The 21,464-nt window shown below is 29.7% G+C and overlaps 7 protein-coding genes across 7 annotated transcripts; 4 read left to right on the top strand and 3 right to left on the bottom strand.

Moving 5' to 3' along the window:
- Nucleotides 1–234: 234 nt before the first annotated feature.
- On the bottom strand, nucleotides 235–4,326 carry LOC145763683 (uncharacterized). The gene is made up of 14 exons (XM_082575191.1): nucleotides 4,309–4,326; nucleotides 3,623–3,768; nucleotides 3,401–3,532; nucleotides 3,189–3,286; nucleotides 2,936–3,128; nucleotides 2,381–2,718; nucleotides 2,104–2,301; nucleotides 1,811–2,023; nucleotides 1,574–1,651; nucleotides 1,285–1,444; nucleotides 1,082–1,157; nucleotides 793–1,009; nucleotides 529–668; nucleotides 235–454 (listed from the first exon to the last, which is right to left on the bottom strand). The coding sequence occupies exons 1-14, from the start codon at nucleotides 4,324–4,326 to the stop codon at nucleotides 248–250; spliced, it is 2,214 nt and encodes a 737-aa protein (XP_082431317.1). The 3' UTR covers nucleotides 235–247.
- Nucleotides 4,327–4,497: 171 nt separating this feature from the next.
- LOC145762838 (protein MIX23-like) lies at nucleotides 4,498–6,009 on the bottom strand. Its single transcript, XM_082574712.1, has 4 exons — nucleotides 5,442–6,009; nucleotides 5,195–5,320; nucleotides 4,971–5,117; nucleotides 4,498–4,811 (listed from the first exon to the last, which is right to left on the bottom strand). Exons 1-4 carry the CDS (start codon nucleotides 5,499–5,501, stop codon nucleotides 4,713–4,715), a joined length of 432 nt encoding a protein of 143 aa, XP_082430838.1. The 5' UTR covers nucleotides 5,502–6,009; the 3' UTR covers nucleotides 4,498–4,712.
- A 1,968-nt stretch (nucleotides 6,010–7,977) lies between these two features.
- Nucleotides 7,978–14,071, top strand: LOC145756717 (uncharacterized). Its single transcript, XM_082572389.1, has 11 exons — nucleotides 7,978–8,114; nucleotides 8,265–8,389; nucleotides 10,347–10,476; nucleotides 10,915–11,079; nucleotides 11,229–11,321; nucleotides 11,465–11,675; nucleotides 11,880–12,020; nucleotides 12,114–12,183; nucleotides 12,317–13,219; nucleotides 13,286–13,531; nucleotides 13,654–14,071. Exons 1-11 carry the CDS (start codon nucleotides 8,084–8,086, stop codon nucleotides 13,813–13,815), a joined length of 2,277 nt encoding a protein of 758 aa, XP_082428515.1. The 5' UTR covers nucleotides 7,978–8,083; the 3' UTR covers nucleotides 13,816–14,071.
- Nucleotides 14,072–15,260: 1,189 nt separating this feature from the next.
- On the top strand, nucleotides 15,261–17,326 carry LOC145740723 (eukaryotic translation initiation factor 2A-like). The gene has a single exon (XM_082558553.1). It carries the CDS (start codon nucleotides 15,345–15,347, stop codon nucleotides 17,085–17,087), a length of 1,743 nt encoding a protein of 580 aa, XP_082414679.1. The 5' UTR covers nucleotides 15,261–15,344; the 3' UTR covers nucleotides 17,088–17,326.
- On the top strand, nucleotides 17,326–18,332 carry LOC145740725 (large ribosomal subunit protein uL15m-like). Its single transcript, XM_082558555.1, has one exon. It carries the CDS (start codon nucleotides 17,330–17,332, stop codon nucleotides 18,179–18,181), a length of 852 nt encoding a protein of 283 aa, XP_082414681.1. The 5' UTR covers nucleotides 17,326–17,329; the 3' UTR covers nucleotides 18,182–18,332.
- On the bottom strand, nucleotides 18,283–19,649 carry LOC145740724 (histidine protein methyltransferase 1 homolog). The gene has a single exon (XM_082558554.1). The coding sequence runs from the start codon at nucleotides 19,647–19,649 to the stop codon at nucleotides 18,699–18,701; it is 951 nt and encodes a 316-aa protein (XP_082414680.1). The 3' UTR covers nucleotides 18,283–18,698.
- Nucleotides 19,650–20,519: 870 nt separating this feature from the next.
- On the top strand, nucleotides 20,520–21,414 carry LOC145755815 (26S proteasome non-ATPase regulatory subunit 9-like). The gene has a single exon (XM_082572062.1). It carries the CDS (start codon nucleotides 20,588–20,590, stop codon nucleotides 21,194–21,196), a length of 609 nt encoding a protein of 202 aa, XP_082428188.1. The 5' UTR covers nucleotides 20,520–20,587; the 3' UTR covers nucleotides 21,197–21,414.
- Nucleotides 21,415–21,464: the final 50 nt, after the last annotated feature.

The raw sequence follows: 21,464 nt of genomic DNA, 5'->3' as shown, positions 1-21,464 counted from the left end.
CACAACTAGTGATTTCTCAGCTAATTTTTGATAACATCTGTTGATTACAATTTAATTAAATCACGGCTTTACATTACAAATATGTTTTAAGTAATGATAAATTAGCATTTCCAATATTTTTTACTGTAGTTAATTATTCTATTATTTATTATGTAGTACTTTTAGGATATAAGCTAACTGTTAGGCCACGCCGAATCCCCAAATCAGCAAACAATTTATCTAGTGTTTAATTTATTTATTTTTAAGGTTATGGATCGACGTTTCCATTAACAAATTGTGTATCGGGATGCCCGCATTCCTGTCCTGTAATATCTTTTATCCAATTAGTGTATGCTGTAACCCTTGTGTAAACTCCTGGCATATCATGTGCCCCGCACTGAAGACCATAACTGGTAATCCCATCTACATACCAGCGATCTCCATGCTTACATAACAACGGGCCACCGCTATCTCCCTATAAATTAAACAAGTTTTTGCTTAAAAGTGAGTTTGTTTTGAAAACCAATACGACAAAAGGGTATCATTTACCGAGCACGTGTCCTCGTTACGTTTACCACCAGCGCAAATCATTCCCGATGAATCAAAGTCTTGATAGATTTGGTTACACCAGTGTCTTGATCTAATCTCTAATTTGACTTGTTTCAGATACTCGTTCGAAGGTCCAATTCCTGTTGTATATAAATAAATTAATTTCATAAAACATAAATGAGGTATAATAAGCCTGCAGTAGATGGTCTTATACAGATTTCATGATACAGATAACTTGTGCAAATATCATAGGCTACATCTTACCGTTAGTCGAACCCCAGCCAACAACGTGGCAAAATTCAGCAATGTGTGGTCCCCAATTTGGACCATAAGGATTTCGTTGAAAAAAATCCGGTACACAAGCTGGACGAATATTATTCGACATGGTAACTGCTTGTGGTAAACGTATTAAACCTATGTCGTTTTCTTGTGTACGCGTGTCATAGGATAAATGTACGAAAATACGTTCGGGTATCATTTCCTATGCAAAATACTGTTTTTAATTTAATTCATAAAAGAACATTTTGGTTCAAAAATTAAATAATGTTCTTACAATAGCACGATCGTTAACAACATTAGCTCGTTCATGCTTTCCAATTCGAACTCTATATAATCTTGTTCTTTGGCTACTGTAATTTGAGAAAAAATTCAGAAATGCAGCATAAACTATTACTTGAGAGATAGTTTTATAAATGCTTCTCTCATTTGATACGTTTTATATAAAAATGTAATGAGCTTGCATAAAGTTGTACTTACTCTACAGATTGAGTTTCTCGATTTAAAAAGCAATGTGCGGCGGTTAAAACCCATCTTGAGCATATCAACGTGCCACCACATTGATATATACGAGGTTCACTAAATCCTTTGTGAAGTTGAACTGCCCAAGGCCACGACCCCATATTCGCCGTTTCACCACCTTTTAATTAATAGAGAATATTTTTGCATCTTTTTAATGGATATACTTTTATTTACTGTTTTTACCCTGAAAATGAGTTCTTTAATACAATTTTAAAAATTTTAAATTGTTTGTAATCCAATACCTTACCTACAATTCGCAACTGTGGTTTATAAAATTGTTTTCCGCATGTTATCATCGGCGGTGCTGTTATTACTGGTGCTGGATCTAACAAAAACAATTAAAACCTAAGGTTAAAAATACGTCAATACAATTTAACTATAAATAATATTATTATTAAGTTTTGCGTTTTATTATTAAGTTTTGCGTTTTTTACGCTAATTTAATATTACTGAATTCATATAATGATATACAAGTTCGATGTACTTGGGAATAAAAGAATGCATAGTTGTTCTGGGACACAGTTGGTATCAATAAGATATGGAACAATCTGCGGACACACACACCCACTCACGCAGGCACCACTGTCAGGTTGGTCGCAATAAGCAGGAAGAGAATTTCGGTTAAAACAGGTTTTAACACACTCCGGCCGTGGCATGCATTCAGTGAAAACAGTTTTGCTGGAACACTTTGGGGGCACTAAAACAAAATCTTGTGTTATATGAATAGTGTAAATAATTACAGTTCAAAAACTGTTAAGTTTTTAAATTTTTACATACCATACAAGGCAGTGCATTCGCTATGCGTTAAGCAGCTGTCCTGAAACGTAATCGGTTTTTCTGGTGGGCAAACGCACGCTGGTCTACATGTACCTTCAACGCAGTTTTTCTGCTCAATTATCTCTCCATTTACACAAGATGGTTGGCACGATGATGCACACTGGCTTAGTATACGAATACCGATGCAAAATATATGCCCTGGTAAAAATAAAGGGGATTTCTTTGCTGGAAGTATAAACTATAGTTAAGATTCATAAACTACTTTGTTTTTACTAACCTCTTCCATCTATAAGAACTGTTGTATTTAAAATTGCATTTGTTGTTGTTGTTGTTGTTGTTGTAGTTGAATTTGTAATTGATGAAATCGTAGAAATGACTTCTGTCGTCGTAGTAGTTGTTATAGGGGGGTCTTCAATATCATACTCTATAACAAAACCCTTATCCTGTGTTATCCAATCGGACTTAAATTGCATCACAACCGGGCTATTTGTTGTTGTATAAATTGGTAGATCAACCTCCGTTCCGCAAAGCTCCCATTGTCTGTTTCCAACTCCGTCAGTTATGTTTAAAACATCGTTGGCACATGAAAATTTACATATGGGTAAACAACCAAAACTACAAAAAACAGAAAAGTTTTAATTTAAAAAAAAAAAAAAATTCGACATTGTCTTTCTATTTAAGCCATGGTTGTTATTTTATATAATATTTTTATAAATTTAGTAATTGAAAGAAATATTTTCAAAATCTTATAAAATATTTTAGTAGGCCTATTCAAATTACAATTTCGTAACAATTTTTTAGAAAATCGTAACAATTTTTTAACAAACTATACCTTGCACTTTGTAATTGAAGCGTTGTTACTTGGATGTTTATCCGCTTACCCGGAAAACTATGAAACTCCCATTTACAATTGTGACTGGGAGGGTAAAAAGAAGGATAGTTAGTTGATCTAATTTCTCCCTTACCGGAAGAGATAATGTGAGGCGATCCGTTACATGCATCCATAGGCTGTTGGTTGTCTGTCACTTAAATAACAAAATTTCAGACTTATAACGATGTAAAATTAGTTAAAAATTAAGGCTAACCTGTTTCAAAAACACAATTTTCATTAATTCTTCTATATCCACTGCAGCATACTTCAATATCTCGCGTACAGGTGGATTCTACAATACGATCTCGTGTTCTGTTTCGTAATGAGTTTTAAAATGTTTATTTACCTAAAACTATTATGTGAAATGTTGCTATTTAATACAACAACATTAATTTGTAACACTGTGGATGCATTTAATACACTTACCGTTGACATGGATATGATAAACCTAAAAGAAAATTAAAACATAATTCCGTGTAAGGCTCTTGGATCGTAGTGGAACAAGAATATTCTTCAGGAACTGTGCAAATGTTGTTTACTTGGCGTTTTTGTCGATGTCTTAAGAAAATTTAAGTAGTAAAGTTAAGTTATATTAAAAGGGTTTTGGTTTATATATTTGTTTAAAAATAAAATCAAACAACAACATACCCACTGCGCACTTCCGTGTTGAGGTTATTTAATTTTATGACTGTGGATTCAATTAAGCAACTTAAAAATCCATTTAGAATCAAAAACGTTAATAACAAACTATCTATCCGCATCATAGGAGCAATCAAGTTCACAAACAAACTGACCTTAACATAACAAATAAAAGTTAAAGAAAAAGCCTACAAAAATCATAAAACCCACTTAATTACAACCGCAATTTTGGTTAGATAGAAAAAAATAATCTAAACAAAGCGTGTATTAAAAAAATTATTAAATATTTGAAAAAACGAACTGTTTAACGTTTTTAATGGTTTACTGACTAAACCATCGGCTGGCTACCTATTGGGACAACTTTAATTTTTTAAATTATACAACTTTTGGTTATCACGCAGAGATGTCAACTAACACGTTCTCGTTTACCTTAAAATATGCCAAAACTCACACCAACCTTTCGCTATAACCGAAAGGGAATTTTTTAAGAAAATCATGATTAAAAAAAACAAACCTATTTTAACTTGAACCACGTTTACTTTAAAAGCTGATATTTCTGTTTTTTTGGTAGTAATATTTTAAAATCACGCAATGAAGATGTCTCCATAACAGGTCGCCCCGGGCTTTTGTACGTCATGAAAAACAAAAATAAATAGTGTTATTCTATAGTTTTACCTACACTGCTATATTTTGACCTTTTCGAACCTTATCATTTTGTAATAAACTTATTTTAACTTCTTTTTTTAAAACTAGGTGCTTTCTTTTCATTAAAAAAAGAAGTTGTGTTAGTTGGATTACGTCTTTGCTATACCACAACCATAAAAATGTTTCTACTAATATAAATTGAAACTATTTCTGGCTAAATTTATTTACAAATACAATATACTTGATTTTTATGCAAAAAATTTAATAATAATTTGAAAGTCCAGCAGCATATACAATTGTGGACAATGCACAATAAATTAACAAATTGGTGGAATTTGTTTAGTATATAAAACAATAAAAAAAATAATACAATTTTGTAAATATTAGCCTAATTGCAACTTTTAAAACAAATTAAACCTAACATTATTTTTTAAAAAAGACAAAACATAAAGGTTTAAGGTTTATAATAATTTCTACATTTATCATAAAAAGCCTGTTTTGCTCTTTCTTGGACAATTTCTTCAATATTTAGTTCCTGTTGGTACAGTCGTAGCTAAAAAATGTTAAATTAAAAAAAAAAACATTATTTGCTATTAGTCATAATTTTATTTAAAACTTATTATTTAAACAAAAAATTATTAGCATGCTAGAACAATATTTATAAATAGTTTAGTGTTTAAAAATTTTCAATATGACTTTATTTCTAACTTACATTTGTTTGTTCTTTCCTAAGATTTTTAAAAATTTTAAAGTCTTCTGGTTCTTTTTCCTTTTGAGAAATTAATTTTTTTGTTTTTTCAGATTGAATTGATATACAATTTTTTATGGCATTGGTCCTGCTATCATGTGCTTTTATTATCTAAAAATCTTCTTATTAATTGAATTCTCTAACAAATTTTATTCACTTTAATAAACAATTAAATTAATGCAACTTACCATATCATAGAGACTTTTACATTCTGCAGCAATATTTATATTTGAAGAAAAAGATTTTGTGGGAATAGTTGTATTAAGTTTGTAAATTATGCGATCATCAATTATTCTATGTTCCTTTAACTTTTCCTGTAAACATATAGTTTTTTTAATAAGATTTTAATATTAAATAACATGTATATACAGTTTAGTTTCATATACAACTGTTTGTAAATTAAAAATTTTAGGGGACTTTAGATTTTTTACATACCATAAACTGACTAAAATCTGTGCAAAGAGTTTCATCATTTAATTCAACACTTGTGTCCATCTATTAAAAAAATATTCAAAAGGTGAAATTCGCAAAAACAAAAAGTGGATCTCTAATAAAAGTTTACATACAGCAATAAAAATACAGAGGTCATTTTGGGGGTTAGGTAAGCAAATGGGTTGTATTATTAACCCTTTATTTAGTTTTTCTAAAAAGCTGATTTTTATTGCTGTAGATTTCTACTAAATTTTAAATCACAAATAATAAAGTGAATAAATGACTGCAAAATATAGTTATTTATTATTTTCCATTTTAAAAATTATCTTCACATTAAAAAGCAAGCCCTAGCACATGAAAAATTTAAATATTTTTTACAAGGACTAACAGACTAAGGGTGTTTCAGGGTTTATTTAGCCATTAACTGATTATTAAAACTTAGCATTGTATTAATTTTCTTAGTCAGTCAGTTAAACTATTAATATGCATTATATCTATTTGTTTATTTGACTATAAGTTTGCACACAAAACTATACGTATCTTGCATGGCTGGAACATAACGACAGCACGCTGTATGGTTAATTGATTCAAACTTTTTACTTGTGATTGTGACGTAAACCGAACATGTGTTTTGCAAAATTTAAATTGTATATACGTAAAATGATGGAAAGAAAATGAAACCACAAAAAAATGTAAGGAGTCCAAAGTTTAATGCTCATAAAGTTGAATGTTTGTAAACATGAAAATATACACGTTTTTACAAATTGGAGCCATTTTATTACATAAATTACTAAATGAATAACTTTTTCTGGTTTTTTCTTGCCTTAAAATGCAAGAAAATGTCTTATCATGCAGTAGTTATCAGTATGGTGTAGGGGGTAAGTGTAATTAATTTATTTTTTAAATATGTATTAACAAAAAATATCTAATTTGATATCTTTATTTTTTATTTTTAATTAAACTAACTTTATATTTAACACTAAAAATTTATTAAATTAAAAAGTAGGAGTTAAAAAATAGATGCATTTTGTGGTAAAACTTCTGTTGCTATAAGAGTAAATTTTTTGACTAAACCTGCATAGTTTGAGGCATTCGCGCGTTTTGGTAAGCGTTTGTGATATCTTTTAAAGAGAAAACACACCAAAAGGTTTTAAACAAAAGCTAAAATGTGCTAATAGGCTAATCAAAGTTAGTAAATCTTATTTATGTTTTCTAACTTTAGTTTGTTTTTTATTAAACGATAGTGAAACACAATTTGCAAGCCCTGAAGCGACATGCGTTTATCTGTTTATAGGTGTTTTTTGCTACTTTAATTCTTAACTAACAGCCTAGTATTAAAAAAATTATGATAGATCAGATGTCTATGTTTGTTGTACAACGTCCCAGTAATAAAATAAGTATATATATAATTTTTTATTTATTTACATTTGTTTAAAAAAAATGAGTAGTACTAAAATACGGGATGCGGAAAGTTGCGGGGTGCGGGAAATACCAAGGCCATATGTAAACGTTAACAAAAAAACGCTGAATGCGGAAAAGGACGCCCTTTTTATACCCTCCTCTAATCTTCCATTGTGCTATATATTCAATTTCGCATCATTTTTTAACCTTTAAAGTCAATCCCACATCACCTCTTAGCCCTTTAGATAAAAACAGCAATCATCCCGCAGAAAAGTACAAAAATTCTGTTCCGTCCCGCATTGCGCGAATTTTTGTTAATGTTTACATACGGTCCCGCACTATCCCGCATCCCGCACTTTAGTATTGTTCAAAAAAAAAGCTCATATAACATTTTTGTGACACTGCACAAATCTGCAGATTACAAAGTGATAATAATCAACTTGAGGTGTTAACTAACCCAAACTTATACTAATAATCTAGAATTAGCATATGTCTGTATGTAATAGGGCTTTATACATGTATGTTTAATATTAATACCTAATGTTGTAGCATATCTAACTATTTTATAAAAACTTTTTTGTGTTGATAAATTAACTTTAAATTGTATTTGACTTTTAATATAGGTTTGTTACATAATAGTTTAAATACTTTACAGTGGTTGGTGTTTACATTTTATTTTAGGAAGTAAATTAGGGTAATAAAAGTTTCATTGTTTAGTAAATTTAGCTGTGTATTACATAATTTTAAAATATAAGATTTGGTAATTATATTTGCTCAAAATTTTTAGTTTAATATTTGGGTAATAATTATATAAAAATGCTGTTGCGTAAAAGCTAAGAAGTTGCTTTTAAAAAGACATTGAAATCATACATTTAACAAAAAATATGGTATAAAAGGGTTAAAAAGCAAAATTGTAGGTTATTTACAATAAAAATAGTTAGTAAAAATTGATTTTTAGTAAGACACTAAATTTTTAAATTGTGTAGCCTATTCATAGAATTATTCTATTATAAGAAACCTGGTCACAATAAATGTGGCTGCATAATCAATAAATCAATATCATTTAACTCAAAAAAAAAAATTCTGTTTTTTGTTTTCTATAATTACTTATTTATATATAACCTGCTGTATTTTGTTCAGTAGGAATATGTAATGAAATGTAACATTAATAAACAAAATCTAAATAGGAATGAGTAATTTGATAAATGGACTGTTCAATAAATAGCCTTTAATTTGCACCTAATATGTCTTTTAATATGAGAAGGACAAGCACAGGTAATTGTTTTTAAAACGTTTGTAGATCTAAATGTTTCTATATAATAATTTAGTAATTAAAAATGTTTAAAAATATATTTTTTGTTTTTATCTTTTTGATTTAGGTTTGTTGGTCCTAGTGCACTATAATAAAAAAAATTGTTCATTAAGGTTCCCTGATGTCTAGAAAAAGAACAAACACTTCTTCTTCTCATGATGCTAATACTTTACTTGGGTCCGGAAGCTGTAAAGAATATAATTCATTAAACTCCCGAATTCGTAGAGGCCCTATTGCAGTATGTTGCATTTTTAAAGTTCTTAAGTCATATTTAATCAGATTGTATAAATAATTAACTACTTTGCAAAAACAAAACGTTCATAAGTAAATTTACTTATTATGTAAAGTTCATTTTAAAGCCTGTGTTAAGCTTTGTAAATTTGCCTTTCTTGTAATATAAATGTTCTCTTGACAATTTTTTTAACTTCCATATATTTATGGGCAATTCTCATTGGGAAAGTGTTTTTTTAAAAAAAATTAACTTAAATTATTTGTTTAATTAACTTACCTGTTTCTTTGGTTTTGATATTTAAAGTTTAAATTTAAAAGAATTTAGGCAAATAATTTTTTATAAGTGATTTTTTTTTTAAATTTAAAATGTACAAATTTTTTTGCACTTTTATGGCTATTTTAAGCAATAATTTTAAGTTAATATAAAAGTTACAAAACAGATTACAACAGATTTGTAATGTGTTGTATAAGAAGTTTAAACATATGCTTAACATAAGTTAAACAACAAATTCTATATTACAATTTAAAAATCAGCAATTTTTAAGTTTTTAACTTGTAAGAATATAGGTAATTCCGTTACCGAATTTACATAAAAAGTTTTATAACTTGAAATTTAATCAAATACAACTTTTAATATTTTTAATTCTCTGATTTTAGTTGTTAAGTACTATAAATAAAAACTAAACTTTAATGTTCCTTATTAATTTTATCTACAATAATGGTAACGGAATTACGGGTAACGGAATTACGGGTAACGGAATTACAACATCAGAGATTTTGTAGAAATGCTTATTCTGCCTGGTTTAAGTGATTTAAAATAATATAATTATTTTTATAAGTAAAAAAATGAAATGGCATTGTAATATAATATCCATTTTTTTTAATTTTGTGAGAAGGTAGTTTTGAAATTTATAAATTAGTTTTACGGGTAAATATATTACTAAATAAAATTAAATAAAAATATTCATAGTAAACAAGTTGATTTTTAACTGATATTTGGCATATTCAAACAATATTATAAGCTATTTTACCCACTAGACTTATTGTTTTTGCATAATTATCCATTTATTTAGGTGTAACAAATTGTTTCTGCGACATCAATTTTATTACTAATTTAGAGTTTAGCGATTTAGAATTTTAAACATGTTATGTTTGTTTGTTAATTTTATTTTTGGAGTTATGTTTGTAGTTTTTGTTAAAATAGTAGTTAGGAATTATAAAATTTGGTTTGTTTGTTTCTGTTTAAGAGTTTATTTAAAAAAAAACCTAGTAGTTTTTAGTTTTGTAATTCCGTTACCAAGATTTAAAAAAAAAATTTTTAGTTAGGTTTGTTTCTTATTTTAACAGTACCTAAAACTAATTTTTTTAATTTTATCTGAAATTGAGTAAATTTAAGACTAAAGTTACATGCCAAAATTAGACAGTGTCCTTCTGTTACTTAAAGTGTAATTCCGTTACCAGGTTTTTTTAAGTTAATTTGTCAATAAATAAATATTTTTTAAACCCCAACTAAAAAAATTTGGTATCTTTTTGTTGCTTTCAATAAGGACAATTATTTACACATGTTTAATTTAAGTTAATTTTTATAAAATTCAGACGAATTGGGATTAAGTATTACCCAACTTTTTATATCTAATTTATTGGCGTAATTCCGTTACCAAACATTTTTCAATTTTTAAGAAGCATAGAAGTTCGAACTGGACTTCTATGCTTATAAAAATTTAAAATGGCAATATATGGGTTGTTTTAACTTAAAAAACGATTTCAATTATATTAAAAAAATTAATTATAAGTTTGTAAACCACAGTAATTGTAATTCCGTTACCGAAGAATTGCCCATATATATCTAGTTTCTAATTTTTTGTTTCTAGTTTTTACATTTAAATCCTTCGTAAAAGTTTTTACTTTAAAAATTTATGTGTATTTTGTTATAATCAGTGTTAATAATTTTATTTTATTTTCAGGGTGGAAGTTGGGATGATAATAGTGTTGGTCATGGTTCTGTTGCTGCCAGAATGAGGCGGGAAAGAAACTTAGCCATCCGAAGAACCCAACCCAATTCCACTTATTCTTTTAATTCAAGAGACACACAAGGTCTTTATAAATTTTTTGTTTTACTGTTTTTTAGACAACAGGCATTATCACACTGCCAACATTTTATGTATTGCCACAATACCTTTAGTTGAAATGTGTTATTTATGTGTATTTTTTATAATTAGCATATAAGTTATTTTATATCTAAATAAGGTTGTCTTAGTAAGCTCATTAATTTTTTTTAATACAATAAAACGTGTATGCCCTGTGGTAATAGACATGGTTGTGTCTATGATAGCAATGATTGATAATGAAAGTAAATGGAAAGCGATAAAATCTAAAAAGCCTTTAAAGTTGTAAGCCTTTAATTAAACTGAACAATTTAATAATTTCTAAGGCAGTAGAGTAAATATAATTGTATTTCTTCACGAAACATTTTTTTTAAATATCCTGAGTACTCTACCTTTCTAGTATTTGACTAATTTTATTAAATTATAGCTAGTATAACAAGCACCTTAAATCTTATTAACACCACTGCTTTATCACCATGGGCTCAAAATAGCCAATTTCCTTGGGATGAAGGATATGAAACTGGCTGCTACAACAATCAGATAGCAGCCTCACAAAAAACAGCTGGCAGTCTTTGTAATATTAATATGTCAGGTAAAATAAAGTGAATTTAAAAAAAATAAAGAAATGACTTTCCATTTTGTGCTTTAAAAAAAATTTTTTCATAGATATGTATTATTTTAATAATTTTGTTTATCCAAAATATATTTTTTACTTATTTTTTTTCGATCCTTTATTTTTAGAATCTCGAAGAAATTGGGATTCAAGTTCGATTCCAGATTATCACAGACATCCTTTAAGAGACCGAGTTCAACAACGTCTCTCTTTTACCACAGGTGACTTCTATTATATATGCAGTGTTTTATATTGAAAGTAAAAACTTAGTTTTAAAAATTAACTGCAAATTTGGTAAAAAGCATTTTTGATATTGAATTAATGTGAATTATGTTGTTCATTTATTTTTTTGTATTATTTTAAGGTCAACATCATTCTAGTCCTACTTCTGGTTGTGCTTCTATAGCAAGTTCGGACATTGATTCTGCTGACTTGGCATTTTTCAGCATGACAGACGACTCATCATACTTTGATGGCGACTCGTTGTTTTCTGACTCTTACGGAATGTTTGAGGGCGACTCAGGATTTTCCACAAACATTTTCAGTCTTTTAGAGGAAGGAAGCATTAATTGCAGGTATAATATAAACAAATAATAAAATTCAATTTGTATGTAAATAACAAGTTTTAAAAAAAAAAAAAAAGTTATGTTTGCAATGGCTCTTATGCCAAAATCTATGGTACTGTTTTTTTTAACTAAGTTTAAAGTATAAGAGAATGCTTCTTAGTGTGTAGAAGTCACAGTATTTTATTTAATTTAAAAATTGATTTAATTTTATAGAACTCCATTTCCCAATGAAGACTGGCCTGATTCAATCAGTGAGCTTGATTTCGATTGCAATGTTCCTCAAAGTGACATTTCAAATTGTGATGCCCACTCTGACATTGGGCCAAGTTGTTCGGCTGCTACCGATAGAAACAAGTAATTAAATCAGCTATTTGAAAAAAACTATAGTCTATGTCTAACATTCAATATTGATTGTTGTTTAAACTAATACTTTTTTGGAATGTTTAGGTTAAAAAAGAGACATATTAGAACACCCAGCTCAAATAGCAAAGATTTGTCTACTGTTACAAATGACACTGTAAGTTACCTATTAAGTATTTATATACCGTATTGTTTGGAGAATTTTCGGTTTATATACTTTTATGCTTATTAATACTGTTTTACTTTAAATATATGCATATAGTAGTTAATACCAAAATTTATCATTGTAGGTTTTGCCTTCTATTGGATACAACGTATCAGACCTAACAGAAGTAATTCGTCGTCAAATAGAAGTGGGTGTGAATGCCAATTTAAAAGACAGAAATGCTGACAATTTTATCAATGATGTGTTACAACAGGGTGGTTCGGACACCGCACAAAATGATATGATCATTTCTTCATCTCCGAATTACCAAAGTAAATTCAACAAACCCCATGAACTATTAATAAATTCTGATAAGAAAAGAATTGCCAGAAAATTAAAACAAGAAGAGCAAGATGATATGTCAATTGATCAGTTTTTTGTAAAATCATCTTCCGGTACATCTGAGCTATCTCATCCGAACACTGTAAAATCGAATTCTCAAAAAAATGAGGAAATTTCTTATTCTGCCAATACTGATCATCACATTTTACCTAGAAAAGCAGAAAATACATCTTGTTTACCTAACAACAACGCCACTTTGAACAACACATTTTCCAAACCAGCTGCTCTGAAGTTCACTCTTAATTTAAGCACCTATCCGAGCTCTGTTAGTAATAATTTAATACACTCTGGGCCAAATGATCTAGTCAACAGTCAGTACGATTCAATCTATCCGACATTGAACCCACTTCAGTCTCTACAAATGCAAGTGGACTCTATTGGGGAAGGAAAATTAATGGTACGCCCATGTCCGAATGAGTCTAACTTAAAAAAACCTAAACCAAAAATCGTACAAACAGAAAAACAACTAAGTGCTCCTGTTATACCTATTTTGCACAAGTTTCCCATGCCAACAGATATTCCCCAATATTCTGTTAAAAATTCTCAACCACCTTGTGTTAAGGACTGGAATATTATGACAAAAGATGAACGACTTGGTTTTATTGAACAGCTGACTCAAAATATAAGTACTACAATGGGACTACAGGTTAGAAATCAAAATTTATATTATTTTTTTTAATAAAAACAAAAACCCTAACCTTGTTATATTTAGGAGCAAATGGATATAATCCAAATAATTGGTGCCAACAAGAAAAATTGTGTCCCATTTTCTATGTCTATTGACGATATTGACAGCCATAAGCTGGCCAGAGTATTGGGTTACATGGGAAACCATCTGAGGGATTGCACACTTACAACCGATTCTCAAGCTATGGAAGGTGGAGGCGTTTTAAGAAGAAGCAACAGTGATGGCAACATAGCAAAAAGTACTGCAGATGCTCAAAAAGAAAAACAAAGGGTAAGTTTATTAAAAGAAACAACATATTAAACTGGAGTAGTTTTGACTAGGAATTTTTAAATCAAAAAATCCAATTTTTGTAGTTATTAAGAGTTTAAAATATTTATTTTTTATATTCTTAGAAAGACCAGCGTCAAGCACGTCGGTTTGCCAAGTGGTTAAAACAGCGCCAGAGAAAAGAAAATCGACAACATAAGAAAGAACAAAAAAGTGGTTTGTTTCTTAAGGAACAAAAACTAAAACTAGAAGTCGCATCTGAAGAAGAGATTGACATTGACATTTAATTAATTGTTGTAGGCTCACCCACCAAACCCCTATATGTGCCATTGTGAAGTTTGTCTAAATACCACTGTTTTAGCATTGCACTTGTTGTTTTATTTGTAAATGCTGCTATTTTGGCAAGTATTAATTAAATTCAGTGTTGCTTGTAGGTTTCATGATAATTCAACAAAATTTTTTTTATTCTTTTTAACGAACTGCATAAAAGTAATCGGTGTCAAATAAAAAAGATTAATTCCTAAATATAATTTGTGGTATGTTAGACCATAAATTCTTTCCACTTACTAACTTTTTCTTTAGTAAATACAAGGTTGCTTAGTTAGTTGATTTTTTATTTTGTTGGAAACGATTGAGCTTACATTAAGTTTTAAAGGAGTTTAATTAGCTAAGTTAAAAGTATTTTTAAAGGGTTAAATCAAAGATCTTAAATAAAATTGATCATTGTGTCATAAAACTGGCATGATGGATTAACCAATTTGCAGTTATATCCACCACTCTATTATTGCGTTTATAACTACCACTCAGTTAATCATACACGTGTATTGACAATTTTGATTAATAAAGCTAGCAGTTGTTTATATTACAAAACAAGATTTATGTCACGTGCGCGGATCGACTTCGATATTTTAATATCTGCTTCTTAATTTACGCTAAAATCTTTATTTATAATTTAATGTTGTTGTTAAATGTAGTAGGGTTGAATCCTTTAACCTGATACGTAACATTCTTGGCTTTTAACATAGGTGGGCACAGTTATTTGGAAAAGCAACTTCGTTAAATCGTTACACAATCCAGTAACTTCGCTAACGTTTTTTCGTTACATTAAGCGAAATGTACGAAAGTTATGTTAACCGTCTGACCGTTAACGGAAGTTATCGTATAACGTTAAAATTTAATTAAAACAAACAAAGAAATGACTTTTATATAAAAAAGGATAGTTTTTATCTCAGTCGATATTATACCTAAATGAAAGTTAGTTTAACAGAAGTTTTCAAAACTGCCATAGGCTTAATGCCCAATTAACAGTGGCCGGATAGTATTTATTTATATCGTTTAAAAATTGCGAGTTTCAACCCGATACACGGCAATATTAAACATATATATCCCTGTATTACTATGTATTTACTTGTAAAATATTGAATTCACGGGCTTAATTTAACGAAAGTTAACAGGTCCGACAACGATTTTTAAAATTAACTTAAAAGTTAAAATTTTAAAATAAAATTTAACTTCGTTATTTAACGTTTAACACATTAACGGTTTAGTGCCCACTTTTGGCTTTAAATTACCTTTTGTCAAAAATTATGTGTGTAAAGTATAAATGACGTATTATTTAATTTACCAAGCACAGATAACAATAAACAGGTTAATAAATAAATTTCCAAACATAAAATCAGGAGTTGTTTTACTCATTTCACTTAATGTTATTATTATCCGTCAAGGTATTTGGTTTAAGTGCATATTTTAACCAAAAAGTTGTCTTAGTGCTTTAATCAGTCATTGTTAATTATTACCTAAAAACCTGATATTTATTATGCTTCCTAATGTTGGTGTACGAAGCTCACAAGGCCTTTCATTAATAACATGGAGTGGAACAGATAATTTAACCAACAGTGCCCAAGAAATCACTGGGAGTCAGTGTTCCTGCATTTGTTTCGATAAGAGTGGAAGAAAACTTGCATGGTGTGATAAAAATCAAGTTTCGATAATGGAGACAAAAAATCGAAATATTTTAACCACTTTGAACTTGCCCCGTACTTATGCTATGTATTTTTCACCGGATGGACAAACACTTTGCACTTGGGAAACACTTGCCATGCAAAAAGACAATCCCAAGCCAATTCCAAATCTAAACGTTTGGGATACAATTACCGGTGAACGCCTTTACAGTTTCGTTCAAAAGAAATTTGATCATTGGCATCCAGTATGGTTCAAGGGTAATGACAACATTTGTGCTAAAGTGTTTGGAGGAAGCGTAAACTTTTACTCCAACAACAACTACAATGTTATAGAAAATAAACTGCAAATTGAAAAACTGGAATCATTTTCACTTTCACCCAACACCAAACCTCCGTATAGAATTGCTTGTTTTGTGCGGGGCACAAAGGGAAATCCTTCTTCTGTTAGAATGTTTGAGCATCCCAAGTTCTCTCCAAACGATGTTCTTGCACATAAGAGCTTTTTTAAAGCAGATTCAATTGAAATAGTTTGGAACAAACGAGGCACTGACATTTTAATAAAGACAGCTGTTGATATTGATACGACTGGAAGTTCTTATTATGGGGAGCAATCCCTATATTTTATGTCTTGCAATGGTGAAACTTCAATTGTTAGCTTATCCAAGAAAGGTCCTATCTATGATGTGGCATGGTCTCCTGATTCCAAAACTTTTTGTGTAATATTTGGTTTTATGCCATCAAAAGCATCTTTATTTAACCTTAAAGGTAACCAAGTGTTTGAATTTGGACAGACTCCGAAAAATGAATGTTACTACAATCCACATGGAAATTTACTCGCACTGGCTGGATTTGGCAACTTAAGAGGAACATTGGAAATTTGGGATTGTGACCGAAGAAAGCAAGTTTCCCAGCACACTTCACCTGATACTACCTATTTTGAATGGTGTAGTGATGGTATCCATTTCATAACTGCAACAACATCACCCAGACTGCGTGTTGGAAATGGCTACTGTTTGTGGCATTACTCTAAAGGTCTTTTATTTCGGTTTGAAAGTCCTTGTGACATTTTTCAAGTCACCTGGCAACCCATGCCTGAAGACTTTTACAAAGTGCCAAAGATTCAGGAAGTTTCCCAGAGCAAAATGAAGAGCATCATCAGTGCATCGAAACCTGCATCTTATGTTCCACCACATGCCCGGGGTAATGCAAATTACTCTGCCACAAAATTTAAAGAGGAAGAAGATGAGCCTGTGGAAAGTGCACCTCTTTCAAAATCGGCGGCGAAAAATAAAAAGAAGAGGGAAGGAAAGAAATCTAAGGGCACAGTGGTTTCTAATCAATCTAATTTAAGTTCTGAGCAAAAGGATGTTCTTAGTATGGCAAAATACTTGCTTGCACCAGAGGCAAAAACCGTTCCAAACAATCCTACTCAGTTAAATCAAAACGAGAAAGCAATTAAAAGCTTGCGGAAAAAGTTGCAAGCCATTGAGAAGCTTAAAACTCAACAAAAGGCTGGAAAGACTTTAGAGAAAAATCAATTGGAAAAACTAGACAGTGAACAGAAACTTATAGACGAACTTAATAAATTATCGTCTTAATTGTGTGAACAAATTTAAGTTAATATGAATATTAGTTTTATTAAACATTGCGTGAGTGATATTATGACAACTTTAATTTATTATCAATTGTTATTGTATGTTCTGATATAAATTATGTGTTAATAATTAATAATAATTTAAGCTTTGTTAATGAACTGTGTAATATATTTTATTCAAAGCTTTGCAACTAAAAAAATTCGATAATTTAATGTCACTTAGTTATGTTGTTATTACTTTAGGTTATGGGTTTTTCAAAGTATAGTGGTGTTTTAAAGCGCCTACCTAGACTGAATTTAAAAAACTTGGAACCAAATCCTTACCACCAAAAGGAAAGGAGATGTCGAATGGGAAAGAAAAACCGAAGAATTGGAATAAGACCTAATATTAAGCCAAGAATTGGTTTTGAAGTCCATACACCATTTCAAAAGTTAATTCCAAAGTATGGATATAATAAGGACACACATTTAAAAAGACAATATATACCATTTTCATTATGGAAACTACAAGAACTTATTGATTTAGGAAGAATAGATCCAAAGAAACCAATTGATGTAACAGCTATTGCAAATTCTCGTGGTTTGAATCTCGATAAAACTGATTTAACATGTTATGGGGTGTTTTTAGTAGACCAAGGTGCAAACGTGTTCGAAGCAAAAGTTAATATCGAAGTTCAGCTTGCAAGTGAATTAGCCATAGCCACCATCGAAAAATGTGGTGGGGTAATTACCACTTCCTTCTATGACCGTATCAGCTTTTTGGATATGTGTGATCCAGTTAAAGTATTTTCTCTTGGAAAGCCTATTAGGAAAAGATTATTGCCATCTGAAAACTTAGTCACATATTATACAGATCCTAAGGTACGTGGATACTTAAGCGACCCTGCAAAAATTAATGAAGAAAGGATAAAACTAGCATCAAAATTTGGATATACTTTGCCTGATACATCGAAGGATGAACATTACGAAATGTTAAGCTTGAAAAAGGACCCAAGACAAATATTTTATGGTTTGTCACCAGGATGGATTGTAAATTTGCCCGATAAAACAATTGTCCAAACTAAAAATGCATACCTTGAAAATTATTCTAAACTGTAGTGATTTATATAATTTTTTTTCTATAGTTAATAACAAGTTCTGTTTCATTGGTTTTTAGTAGTATTTTTTGCTGGTTAAATGTTTTTAATACTTTACTTATTGTTGTATTGGTTACAATAATATTTGTAACATAAGTAAAATAAAAATAACACAAAAAAATCGTTTTGCAAGGTGTTAAAATATTTAATTTTTACTGAATATGTAAATTTTTAATAGTCAATTCTAATAGACCATAAAAAATAGTAAAATTTTAGGTTCAGGTTTATTGAAGTTCTAATTTTAAAATCTCTCTTTGTAAGGGAGCGTGAATGGTTTTAACAACTTCCACTTTAAAATGTCCCTCGTTATTTATAAAATCCATAAACAGTCCAGTTCCACCACCTACCCCAAAATAGAAGGACTTTTCTGCAAGATAAACAACACCATTTTTACTTAATGCTTTTTTCATAAAATCAGATAAGCTTTGGAAATTGTTACAGTCATAGACCATAAAAAATAGTGAAATTTTAGGTTCAGGTTATTGAAATTCTAATTTTAAAATCTCTCTTTGTAACGGAGCATGTATAGTTTTAACAACTTCGACTTTAAAATATCCCTGTTTATTTATAAAATCCATAAAGAGTCCAGTTCCACCTCCCACCCCAAAATAAAAGGACTTTGCTGCAAGATAAACAACACCATTTTTACACAACGCTTTTCTCATAAAATCAGATAAGCTTTGGAAATTGTTACAATCATAAATGGTTTCAGATGTTAATATTAGATCACATTTCTGATCAAGGATTTTGGATCCTCCGTTCCAACTGCCACTTAGAAATGTATATTTATCTTCATTTACTATGAACGTCTCATCAGACAAAACGTTGTTAATTGAAACACTAAAATTATTTTCGAAACTCTTTAATTTGTTTTGTAGTTCCCATTCATGTATCAGGACTGATGGCCCTGTTGCTTTTAAAATAACATAGTCATTATAATCCTGAAAAACAACATGTTTGGCACCCAGTTTAGCAGCACACAGACCAGGAACACCAACACCACAACCTAAATCCAATACAGTTTTACCTTTAAAGTTAATATCATTTTCTAAACAGAATTCCACAAGGTCAATAGAACATTCCCATATTTTTAGTCCCCCTTCATATACTTTAGGAATAATATCAGATGGTTCTGTTGGTGTTTGTTCACATTCCTGCTGTTGGTGTTCAAAGTTACAAATGTCAATTTGACCTTGGACGTAACTAAGTTCAAATTCATTATTGAAAGTCAAACTTTCAATTGTGTATAAATATTCTATATTACTTGAAACCCAGTCGCTTATGATTGACTTAAGTTTAAATGATTTTCCATGTTTGTCTTTAATATTCTCCATTGGCTGTTTTATTTTTATATCATGGTCTTCTTTTGTGTGTACAAGATTTTCTGGTTCAATAGTATTAGAAACATCAAAAGAAAACTTAAATTCCATAACCCAATTTTAAATTATTTCACAGTAAAACTAAAATGTAGGGTATTTTTAATATTATAACTAACATCTTAGTGACAAATTACTAAAATGAACTATGGAAGTTTGAGTAGTTAACCTAACAGCTTGCTATAATAATTAATTTCTAACACATATACAAAATACAATTTATGTTAAAAAAATAAGATAATTCACTCAAAAGTTGTGAAAATATTTAAAGTAAAAAAAAATTTATTATTAAAAGCAGATAATTAACAAACTAGGACATTTTTAAACATTAAAATTTTGGTAAAATATAAAAACTTATGAATACTAAACATTATTTTCTTGATAGAAACAAAAGCTTTTAGATAACCTCTGTTGCAACAATGCATCTTATTACAGCATGGGCGGATGGCAAGCTTAATTTAAAATAAAAATATTTTTAGTTTTTGGACAGACATAAAACGTGTTGTGCAATACTTAATTATTTAACTACCTTATCTGTATTAAAATGTAATTAACATGACTTTAAACATTGTTTTACTGGTATAGCTGGCAGTAGTAATAAAAAAGCGGCCCGTGTTATTTGTGGTGAAGAGTCATGTTCACTTTGCAGGATAAAATGTTGTAAGTTTTGCACTGTACGTATTAGACGTACTTACATATTTTGCGGTTTTTGGGCCGTTTAGAAATAAGCAAAGAGCTAATGAACTTATAATGTTGTAAGCAACTATGATAGGCTTTGTTATATGTTAAGTGCAGACAACTAATTTACTGTTAACCTTTTACTAATCTATTCACAACTTAGACAGTCAGACACTCAGAGGCAAAGCAAACGAAACAAAAAAGCATGACTAGTTGTCTTTAATTAAACTTACTTTTATCTTCTATTTTATGTTAGGAAAACTTAGTTAATATAATTAATATTTTCAGACACCAGCTTGGTTAAACCTGCAAATATGTCTTCATTTTTAAAAAGCCTAATGGAGAAAAAAGACTCCATAGAAAAGGATATTAGTATGTGGTTTGATATTCTTGCGTCTCAAGGAAATGTTGGTATGAAGTCTCCTTTGGTTGACTCTGACGGATTTCCTAGAAACGATATTGATTTATTTCAAGTTAGAACTGCAAGACATAATATCAACTGTTTGCAGAATGACCATAAAGCAATAATGAAACAAATACAACAAGGTCTTGTAGAATATCATAAGCAAGTTAGGGAATCAACTAATGATAATATGGAAACTAGTACATCAACTTTAGAGCAAGATTCTGTAACCAATGTTACTGAAACTATTGAATCTTTTGCTCATGTTGGTGAGGTTACAGAGAACTCTCCTGCACATAATGCGGGTTTGCAAACAGGAGATCAGATTTTAAAATTTGGTTCTGTTACAAAAACAAATTTTACCAATATGAACTCCATAGCTGAAGTCGTCAAACACAGCCAGGGAAAAAGCCTTAAAGTTTTAGTGAAACAAAGTGATAATTCAATTTTAACATTGACTTTGGTGCCCTCTGTGTGGAGTGGCAAAGGGTTACTTGGTTGTAGCATTATACCCAATTGACATTTTGGCCTAATAAGTGTAGGCCCATGCAAAAAGAAATACTCTTCTGCAAACTTTTAAAAATAAGAACAGATACTTATAAATAACATTGGTCACCTAGTTTGAATATTAATAACCATTTAATATTATAGCAATAGATAATAAAACCAAAACTTAAATTTTTAATGTTCAACTGTTATTTTGAATTATATATTTTTATTTAAATTTGTTCCAACAGATACTGTATCAGGTACTAAAACTTGATTAGGTACTAAAATCTTGTGGTTTC

The sequence above is a fragment of the Corella eumyota genome, chromosome 1 (genome assembly GCF_963082875.1).
Source record: "Corella eumyota chromosome 1, kaCorEumy4.1, whole genome shotgun sequence".
Classification (NCBI taxonomy): Eukaryota; Metazoa; Chordata; class Ascidiacea; order Phlebobranchia; family Corellidae; genus Corella; species Corella eumyota.
The sequence above is the reverse complement of the archived record's forward strand: the minus strand, read 5'-3'. Positions and strand labels throughout refer to the sequence as shown.